General features: G+C 58.2%; 1 protein-coding gene across 1 annotated transcript; it reads left to right on the forward strand.

Moving 5' to 3' along the window:
* The first annotated feature begins 9,126 nt into the window (after positions 1–9,126).
* Positions 9,127–9,765, forward strand: LOC147975409 (uncharacterized). Its single transcript, XM_087520406.1, has 2 exons — positions 9,127–9,475; positions 9,635–9,765. Exons 1-2 carry the CDS (start codon positions 9,127–9,129, stop codon positions 9,763–9,765), a joined length of 480 nt encoding a protein of 159 aa, XP_087376532.1.
* The last annotated feature ends 1,164 nt before the right edge of the window (positions 9,766–10,929 follow it).

Here is a 10,929-nt window from a genome sequence, read left to right on the forward strand (position 1 = left end):
CAGGGCTGGTCGTCCAAGAATCCCATTGTACGGCAGGGGGGATGAACCAGCAAAATCTTCTCAGTCCGATATTTCAGCTCTCCCCCAAATGTCACTAGCAACGTAATCTTTCCCTTAGGATGACTCCTGTCGGGATTAACTCCTTGAAGCATGCCTGTGACTTCTAGCTCTTCTTCTCCTATCTGAAGCTTGCTAATAACTGTTGGGGAAATCAGATTCAACCTGGCCCTGCCATCCACTAGCATGTTTGTAACCTTGAGGTTGCAAATTGTTGGGGAAACCAACAACAGTAAACACCCTACCGTAGTGGTGCGATCAGGGTGATCCTCTCCGTCAAAGATGATGGGTGCGCGGGACCATTTGAGCGGTTTTCAGGGCCCTGGTGCTGGTTCCACAACATTGACCTCTCGTGCCCATCGCTTGAGTTGGCGATGAGAGGTGTGCAAAGATGCACCTCCATCAATGCATAGTGTCTCAATGGCCTTCTGAAATTCTTGCTCACTAGTTTCCTATTCATCATCCCCTCCATCACTGTCATCATCACATGTTTCCTTCTCTTGGCCCCTGGTGGGCTTTCCTTGGTTCCGGAAGGGTCTACCAGGGCGATTTGCTTCACCACCCTGGCCCTTACCGCCAGCAGAATTCTGACCATTCTCCTCGTCACGCTTATCATAATCTGCCCTCTGCTTCTTGACAAGGTTCTTAACCTGATAACACTCCTGAAGGTCGTGGCCTTTGGTCTGGTGGATCTTGCATTATGGCCCATCTCCTTTCCCAACTTTTTCAGCGGTAGCGGCTTCCTGGCATGCAGTGCACGCGGCAGCTTACTTGCCGGCGGCCTCAACGTTGGCCTTCTTGCCGGTACTAGGCGTGCCCGATCCTTCCACAATCATTACTGCCTTATCCCTTGGCTTCTTATTGTGCTTATTGCTCTCTTCTAACCAATTGATTCATATTCATCTTTTGAGTCAACATTAATGCAACCTTCTTCTCCGGGCTACTTCCTTCCTTCTTCCATCCGGGCGCACTTATCCACTACCGTATATAATTCTTTCATAGTCTTGGGAAACCGCATGTTCATTTTGGAACGAATGCGGCGATTGCGCACATTGGACTGGCAAGCTGCAATAACAGCTGCTGGATGGATATTTGGAATATTTCTATGAACTTTACTGAATCTCTGCAAATACTTGCATAGGGTTTATCCTTCCTTCTACTGGAGAAGCTGCAGGTCGCTGGGCTTGCCGGGCTCTTGGTGGCCACCGGTGAAGGAACCGATGAACTCGTGGCATAGGTCTCGCCATGACAAAATGAAGGACTTCGGCAAATGCATCAGCCAAGACCTCACATTGGACTTGAGGGCCAAACGGAAGTAGTTGGCGAACACCTTCTCATCTCTTCCCCCGACAGCCTGAACAACGATGGTGTAGATGCTCACAAACTCTGCCGGGTTAAGCCTCCTGTCGTACATCTCATGTATCTCTAGCTTGACCGCGCGGACGGATGGCCAACGGACTTGCCATAACTCTCGTGTAAAGGCAGGGCAGCCGACCTCGAAAGGCAAACACCCGCCAACACAGAGCGCAGGCTCATCGATGTTGAGGTCGTCGCACCCGTCGGTCTGGCGAGGGTCGTTGCGGCGCCGTACGACGACGACACGCGTGTCTCCCCGTTGCTGTCTTCCGGGGTTCGACGTTGGCCTCGACGTGTTCGAGGGTTAGAAGACGCCATCAAGATGTCATCGGGGTCCTGATTCTGCGGCGCCCACGCTGACTGCTGTGGTGGGGACTGAACCGTCTGGACGGCCCCTTCCGTACGGCCAGCAGTGCGAGTGGTGGCTGTCTCTTGGGGAGGTTGTGGTGGGAAAGCTCGTCGTGAGCCCCCAGCTTTGGCGAAATCGAGAAGGCTTTGGATGGTGGCACGTCATTCATCCATCTGCTCAGCTGCTGGTGGGAACATCAGAAGTAGCTGAGCTCGCCATGGCCTCCGTGGCTGTGCTTGGCATGGATGTCTATGATGTCAACCGCACCATTGCCAGGCTCCTGATGGTGCCAGTGGCGGCTGCAGCGGCGCCGCGCCCACGATGCTGTGGGACGACCACCGGGGCAGTGGGGTCGTGCGGTGATGGTGCTCGAAGATCAGTGGCTTTGTTGAGTGCAACGGTCTGGTTGGCTCGTTCAGGAGGAGGCGCATGCACCGCGGTCGCTCCCGTGGTGGGGGCGACCGGAGGGAGATGGCTCGCCCTGGAACAAGCGTCGTTGCTGCGGCTGTGCTCGTCGGTGAGAGGAGGGGGCGCAGACGGAGTGACCCCCTCACCCACACCTTGTAGAGCCTGACCGTCGAGACATCACTGATGATGTTCTCCTCCGGTTGCACCGGCCTCCATGTTGGTCGCGAGGGAGGTGGTAATGGCGCCAACTACTCCAACCACACCCCCAGCAGCTTCCACATCCTTGCATGCCCCTATGTCCCCCGCGGTGTTAGAGGCCGCGGGCGGTCGAGCCTTCGAGGTGGATGGATGAGCTGAGGCACCAGATTTCTTCTTGGGCGCCATGGTCGATGGAGTTGTCGAGGATGAAGATGGTGATGAAGATGACGCGCTACCCACACTTTTAGGTTCGCGCAAGAGAGCCCCCTACCTGGCGCGCCAAAGATGTCGCGGGTTGTCCGCGGCCACCTATGGGACTGGGCGACCCCTTGGTGGTTCGGCAGGGGGACGTTGCATTGCACAATGAGCAGACCAGCGTACGGCAGTGCGGCGGAGAGCACATAAGCAATTTACCTAGGTTCGGGCCACCGTGAGGCGTAAGACCCTACTCTTGCTTTGGTGGATTGATGGTGGAGTGAATGTGGTGATGCGTAGTGCATTTGCCCGGCAGGGTTTGCCTCGGGGCCGCAGCGACTACGCACGTAAGGTGGCTTGGGTTCATCAACTTTCCAACCTTCTAACCCTTCCTACGGGTGCCATGGGCCTCCTTTTATAGATTCAAGGGTCACCACAATGGCAAACTAGTCATTATCCACTGATATGATTGTGAATAGCAATCTAGTCTTCCAAGGTAGGAGAGACTTGAAGGTTGGCGAGGAAACCTTGAGGAACAACTTGCAGATTAAGTTTGCGGAAAGCTTCACAAAGCTCGGGTTGATAAGGCTTGAGAATCAGACTATTGCAGTAGGCTTTCCTGCTCAAAGCGTCAGCAATCACATTGGCCTTGCCTGGAGTATACTCGATACTCGGATTATACTCTTGAATCATTTCGACCCATCGAGTTTGCCTGAGGTTGAGATTAGGTTGAGTGAAGATGTACTTGTTTGACGTGGCGAGTGTAAGCCAACTATGTTATCTCCCCTTTCATTATTATATTACATGGGATGTTGTGAAGATTGCCTAACTTGCGACATATGCCTGCAATGCGATTGTGTCTCTAAGTCGTGCCTCGACACGTGGGAGCTATAGTCGCATCGAGGGTGTTACACATACCTAACCCTACGGGCTGACAGGGTGCATTAAATGCGCTGCCTGGTCTCACATCCCTAGTCGCCCGGCAAGGCTTGCCGGGCTATCTTGCCAGCTCCGCACTTGTTTCCTTGACACGTCGTAGGACGGGTGTCATCTGTAGGCTTCTGCTGTAGGAAATGGCTGCCATGTGGTGAGCGGCTGCCACTTAATCATCTTGCGGCTTGACACCGCACTGATTGATGACGTGGATCTGCCCCCGCGAACCCCGACAGACCTTGCCAGGGTGCCTTGATTGTCGGCTCCTTGCGGTGGCCTTGCCCCTTGCCGGGCTCGCCTGCCTGGCAAGGGAGGCCCTTCTCTTACGGATATCTTGCTCTTTTGGCTCGATCTTGGTCTCTCTGGACTGCGTGTTGGTTCCTCAAATCTCTTGGTCCTTGAATCTCTGACTTGGGTTGGTGCTTCAATCTTGATCTCATGCCTGTGCACAGTCTGGGCCACAGACCTAGGGTTTGTTGCACCGATAATAGGATACCCTAAGGAAACAATTGGGTACACCTTCTACCACAGATCCGAAGCGAAGATCTTTCTTGACAAGATTGGATCTTTCGGGGGGATGAACCCCGGGCAGGCAACAGAACCCATATCCTTGTCGGCATCGTCCCTCAAGACGGCTCGTGCTTGGCCGGGTCACTCGACCCGGCCAAGCCCCTTGACCTGGCCTAATCCTCAACACTTCTCCAACAAGCCAGCTTAAGACAGCCGAGCCCGGCACACCAAAACTTCTCCAGCATGTCGGCTCCCCCCTTGGCGTGTTCTCCAACCTGGCCAAGGGTCAGCGGCCGTCCCATCACAGTCGTACGGTGGGACGAGTCGCCACCTACTGATGACCGAAGCCATAGTGCCCCGCCCATGCCTCTTGTCAGCCGGACGAGGCAAGAATATCCACCACCTACCCGCTGACCAGGGCCGGCGTGACAACAGTGCACCCGTCGTCACCCATGACGCTAGCAAGGGCGACCTGACGGAACACCCATGTTGCCGACTCGACCCGGCCACTCCCTGACGATCAACAAGACGGCCAAGAGGGCCCCCGTACCTGGCGGGTCCCACGCCCGGGAAACCTGGCGAGGCCTGGTACCCGGCGGGTCCCATCCCCGGGTTCCTAGACGCTGACGACTCAGCCCTACAACCGTGTAACATTACCTTTGTACCCCTAGGAGCCCTCATACATAGGGAGGGCAGCAGTAGTAGCACCATCACGATCACCGGCGGAAGCAAGATCATCTCCTCCCGCCTACACATACACGTAGCTAGCAACACTGAGGAGAGGGAACTGCCTAAGCCCTGGCCAGCTTCCCTTCTTCCTCCATACTGCTCCAGGAGCAACGTTGTACTGTTACGTATAAACCAAACTCGGCAGCGCTAGGGGTCTTATCTCTCGAGAGAGCCCCGAACCTGGGTATGTCTTGCGTCCCACCCTCCCTCATGCCGACCTCGCCTCTGGAGCCCACCACTGCCCTCGAGCCTCCTCCTCTCTTTAGCCATCCAATGATATCTATCGTGCGCCCACCATGACAGTTGGCGCCCACCGTGGGGCGGCTCGAGGTTCTGGCCGGGAGCATGCTTCAGACGGGGCTCTACTGCGATTCTGACGAGCCCGTCACGCTGGCGGACGACATCATCGACGCACTCGCCACCTCCTTCCCCGCGATGCACATCTCCAACGCGCCTGCGGCCGATGAGTACCCCAGCGAGGTACTTGACTTTTCCGACTCCCCCCTTTCCCTCGGCAGCGGCACTCCCGCCGGGGCGATGGACCTCTGCGTGGAGGTTTTCGTCACCGACACCGGCGCCGCTTCCTCTTCTAGCGTGGCGAGGAAGGCCGTTGAAGCCAGGACCGTAGCGGGGCGGGCCAGCCTGCCCATCCCTTGCGGGCCACAATGCAGAGCCTTCGCGTCCCCGTCAGCACCGACATCGACGCTTCCGACATCGCCGAGGCCCGGACTCGCCTCGATGAGGACCGCCAGCGCCTGCTGGACCTCATGGAGACGCTCGCAGCCACGCAGCGCCGCCTCGACTCCGCTCAGTTGGAGCGCAATGCCGCCTATGGCTTCACGCCAGACGCGCTTGAGCCAGGCTGGGTCGCCGACGTGCGGGCCCAAGGCGGCAAGATTGGGTCTGCCTTCGGCGCCGTCCCTCCCATCTAGGAGACTCCCGTGAAGAACATGTGTGCTACCCAGGTGGCTGGGGTTGGCCTGGACCAGCTCATGGGCGAAGAGCTACAAAACCGCCTCAAGAGGGTGAATGACCTCCTCGTTGTGGCCAACGTGCAGCAGGACCGCCTCAACCAACTCGCAATGTCGGCCGAATCCGGCTTCGCCCGCGTCACTGGACCCAGCAATTTCCAGCACATGGTGTCCTCTCCACGCGGCGAGGCGGACTCGGGCCGCACTCGGACTCGGCGCAACCCCGCCCTGACGACTGCCGATGGCTTAGGCGACGAGCCTGCTTTCGAGGCCCGATGCCCACTCGACCCTCTGCTCCAACCCAGCCGACGTCCGACGAGACGAGACACGGACCCCCGCGGCGTGCTGACTAATCGACTGGACTCGCGCGCCATCGACGACATCGACACCCATCACCACCTCGACCGACTCGCCCTCTTCCAAGAGCTGGAGGAAATCGGCCCCGTCGGGCCGGCATGCTTCAGACCGCGCATCCAAGGTGAGGCCTTTACCAAGGGGTTCATGCTCCACCGCAACACCCCAAGTACAACGGCACCGTGAAGCCGGAGGACTGGCTCACCGACTACACCACTGCCATCGGCATCGCCGGTGGCAACCGCCGCCTCGCCGTGCGCTACGCGCCTCTCATGCTCCAGGGGTCGGCCCACACCTGGTTGAACAGTCTGCTGGAGGGCAGCATCAACGCATCGGTCGATTTCGAGCAAGCCTTCATGCGCAACTACACCGGCACGTACAAGCGACCCGGCCGCCCCAGTCAGCTCGCCATGTGCGTGCACGGATAGGCGGAGACCGGCTGCGAGTATCTCGCACGCTGTTCCGAGCTCCGGAATAGCTGTGAGGGCATCCAAGAAGTCCAAGCAATACAATACTTCATCAACGGGTGCCGGGACGGCACCCTCCTCAAGCACAATCTCTTGCGCTCTGAGCCGGCCACCATGGCCGTGCTCATATTGACAGCGGAGAAGTACGCCCACACCGACTCCGTCATGAAGATCCAGGTGACGCTGGACGAAGCCGGCAAAGGGAAGCCGGTCCCGCCTCTGAAGCTGGCCGGTGAAGGAAGCCGGCAGCAGCACAACCAGCAGAACAACAAGCGCAAGGCCGATCAGCCAGCCCAGCGCTACGACAACCGGCTCGTCGCGGCTGCTGAGCAGGCGCCCGCGGCCGACCCGGCTGCCAAGCGCCGGCAGACCAGCAAGACGACATGGCAACCCGCCATGAGTTTCGGGGAGATGCTCGATGCTCCCTGCAAGCACCACAGCGCGCGCAAGGCCATCCACGCACATGCTTTGGCAGTGCGCAATCACCAAGCGCATCATGAGGGGCAATGTCCCATCTCCTCCGGCCCTGGCTCCGGGAGCAGGGCAACCACCTCCCCCTCCATCGGCCGGATCTGGATCGACGTCCTGTTCGATGACAGTAGCCATTTTCGATGCGAGCCGATTTGGTTCAAAGTGGTGGATCTGTCCAGCGCGTATCATGCGCTGCTCTATGCCTACCTGAAGATAAAGCTGCCGGGTCTGAAGGGCCTCATCACCATCACTGGCGACTACCGAAAGTCCATATAGTGCGCCCGAGACGGCGCCAAGCTGGCTGAGTCTCTGGTTGTAGCGGTGGAGCGGCGCCAGCTCGACCGGATCGTCGCCCTAGCCCAAGAAGCATCGGCCGCGCCCATCCCGGCCGAGGACCCGGATGACGAAGCCTCATTCAAGCCCTCCAAGGAGACCAAGAAAGTGAAGCTGAACCCAGAAGACCCCAGCTGCAGCAAGTACATTATCGTGGGCACTTGCCTCGACAGCAAATAGGAAGGCGAGCTCGTCCACTTCCACCGTGAGAATCGGGATATCATTGCGTGCACCCCAAAGGACATGTCGGGTATCCCGAGGAAGTACGCCGGGCAAAAACTCCATGTCCGCTAGGATGCCAAGCATGTCCGTCAACCCCTGCGACGTTTTCCCGAAGAGAAGGGAAGGACCATTGGTGAAGTGGTCGCCAAGCTTCTGGCGGCTGGCTTCATCATGGAAGTGTTTCACCCCGAGTGGCTAGCCAACCTAGTCCTTGTTTTAAAGAAGAACAAGACCTGGCGCATGTGTATCGACTATACCAGCCTGAACAAGGCCTGCCCTAGAGACCTGTTCGCCCTCCCGCGGATCTACCAAGTCATCGACTCCACTGCCGAGTGTGAGCTCCTGTCCTTCCTGGACGCTTACTCCGGCTATCATCAGACCAAGCTGGGCCCGGCCGACGCCCTGAAGACATCCTTCATCATGCCCTTTGGGGCGTATTGCTACATCACCATGTCGTTCAGCTTGAAGAACGCTGGCACCACCTTCCTGCGCTGCGTACAGAAGTGCCTGCTGCCGCAACTCGGCCGCAATATCCACGTCTACGTGGTCGACATCATGGTGAAGACCAAGCAGGACCACACGCTCCTTGACGATTTGAAGGAGACCTTTGCAAACCCGCGCAAGTACAAGGTTAAGCTCATCCCGGAAAATGCATTTTTGGCGTCCCGGTCGGAAACCTACTCAGCTTCCTCTTCTTGGAGCGCGACATTGAGGCGCACACAGAGAAAATCAAGGCCATTGAGCGCATGCGCAAGCCGTCCCGGCTGCATGATGTCCAGAAGTTCACCAGCGGCTTGGCCTCGGTCAGCCGGTTTGTCAGCCGGCTGGGCGAGAGGGCCTTGCCCCTATATCAGCTCATGAAGAAGATCACGTCGTTCGAATGGAACAACCAGGCAGATGAACCTTTCTTGGATCTCAAGCGCATGCTCTCCACCGCACTAGTTCTGGCCGCACTGGCCGAGAAGGAGCCGCTATTGCTCTATATCGCCGCAACCTCGCGGTAGGTCAGCACGGTGATGGTGGTCGAGCGACCAGAGAAGGACAAGGTCCTAGCCGTCTAGCATCCTGTCTACCACCTGAGCGAGGTGCTCTCCACCTCGAAGAAGAACTACCCGCACTACTAGAAGATGTGTTACGTCCTGTACTTCATCGCAAACAAGCAGAAGCAATACTTCCAAGAGCATGTCATGACCGTGGTCAGCACGGCCCCTCTCGGTGAAATCATTGGGTGTCGGGATGCCTCTAGCCGGGTCACCAAGTGGGCGCTCGAGCTTGCCGGCCATACCATCCTCTACGAGCCCCACGCCACGATCAATTCCCAAGCTTTGGCCGACTTCCTCGTCGACTGGACCGAAACCCAGTACCTGCCGCCGCCACTGGACTCGACGCATTGGCGCACGCACTTCGACGGCTCGAAGATGCGACTCGGCCTGGGGGCCGGCATTGTGCTGTCCTGCCCCAAGGGCGACTGACTTAAGTACGCACTCTAGATCCACTTCACCGCCTCCAACACCGTCACCGAGTACGAGGCCCTTGTGCACAGCCTTCGGCTCGCCAAAGAACTCGGCATCCGATGCATCTAGTGGTCGTCTTCGCCGTGGTGACGGCACCATCCTGGGCCCTGCCCATCTCGGAGTTCCTAGAGAACGGGGTCCTCCCCATGTACGAAGCCGAAGCTCGACAAGTGCAACACCGAGCGTCCACCTACAGCATCATCAACAACGAGCTTGTCAAGCCCAGCTCCACCGGCGTATTCCAACGCTGCGTCGAGATCCTCCTCGACATACACCACGGCGAGTGCGGGCACCATGCCGCCTCACGATCCCTAGTGGCCAAGGCTTTCCGCCATGTTTTCTACTGGCCCATGGCCCTCGAAGACGCAGAGTTACTCGTCCTCAAGTGCGAGGGATGCCAGCGCTTCAGTAAGCGCAGCCACCAGCCAGCGTCAGCACTCCGGATCATCCCGATCGCTGGGCCCTTCACAGTCTGGGGTCTCGACATGGTGGGGCCCTTCAAGACCGCCCAAGGCGGCATGACGCATTTGCCGATGACGGTGGACAAGTTCACCAAATGGATCGAAGCAAGGCCAATCAACAAGCTGGATGGCCCGACGGCCGTTCGGTTCATCAAGGACATCGCGGTGTGCTACGGCATGCCGAACAACATCATCACGGACAACGGCACCAACTTCGCCAAGGGCATGCTCGCGTAGTACTTCTCCATCTCCATCATCCACCTCAACCTGGCTTCCGTTGCACACCCACAGTCCAACGGCCAGGTCGAGCGAGCCAACAGCCTCATCCTATCCGGCATCAAGCTGCGACTCGTCCAGCCGCTCGTCCGTTCCCCTAGCAGCTAGCTCGATGAGTTGCCGGCCGTCCTCTGGAGTCTCCGCACCACGCCAAACCGGTCGATCGGGTTCACCCCGTTCTTCCCCGTCTATAGATCAGAAGCCGTCGTCCCGACTGACATTGAGTTCGACTCGCCGCGCGTCATGATGTACACGGAAGCCGAAGCCAAGGAAGATCGCGAAGACGGCGTCGACCTGCTTGATGAAACACGTGTCCTAGCGCTCAGTCGCTCAGCCATCTACTAGCAAAGCCCGAGGCACTACCACAGCAAGAAGATCAAGCCCCTCGCTTTTTGGGAGGGAGACCTCGTCCTCCGGCTCGTGCAACAGCAGACCGGCCAACACAAGCTTTCCTCCCCATGGGAGGGCCCCTTTATCATCAACAAGGCTTTGTGCAATCGCAACGCGTACTACCTCATCGATGCCCGCAAGTCAAACAAGCGCAAGAGGGACACCGCCGGCAAAGAAACAACCCAGCCATGAATGCGGAGCTCCTACGCCCGTTTTACAGTTAGCCATATCCACGTATGTATCGCTGCCTTTTGTAATCATCTGGAAACTATGGGATCTCCGAATGACGCTCGGGGGCTTCCCTTTTTGCGACCAAGCTATTGTGTCCCCTACATTTGTGCATGACTTTCCTCGTTAGCCAACCCGGCCACCCGGTCGACTCGCTCGACCCGGGGGCTCGGGGGCTGGCCGGCTTAGCCACCCGCCGCTTCCCTTAGTAGTTCCTGACACATTGGATCTCCGCGGCCTCTCACTTCGCCCTAAGCCGCAAACCGGGATTCGGCTGTTGGCTAGCAAGCACACGAGACCAGAGCACCAGCGCGCCACGAGCGCTATGTCAAGAGCCGCTGGGTCACCCAACCCGGCCCCGCCACTTTAAAGTTGCCGCACGACCGGCTGCTCGCCATTCCAGCCCCGCCGGATTGCCGCCAGCCGGCCCTGTGGGTGTTTCGCTCATGCTCAACGTCCCGAAAGGATAAATATTGCATGCTCCTCCCAAAGGCAGAACCCCTTGTC

Source organism: Triticum urartu, chromosome 4A (genome assembly GCF_056163025.1).
Source record: "Triticum urartu cultivar PI428250 chromosome 4A, HENAU_Tu73, whole genome shotgun sequence".
Classification (NCBI taxonomy): Eukaryota; Viridiplantae; Streptophyta; class Magnoliopsida; order Poales; family Poaceae; genus Triticum; species Triticum urartu.

Coding starts and splice junctions, on each gene's coding strand:
- LOC147975409 (XM_087520406.1), top strand. CDS start 9,127: ATGCATCTAGTGGTCGTCTTCGCCGTGGTGACGGCACCATCCTGGGCC. Junction 9,476..9,634: donor CGAGGGATGCCAGCGCTTCA/GTAAGCGCAGCC, acceptor AATGGATCGAAG/CAAGGCCAATCAACAAGCTG.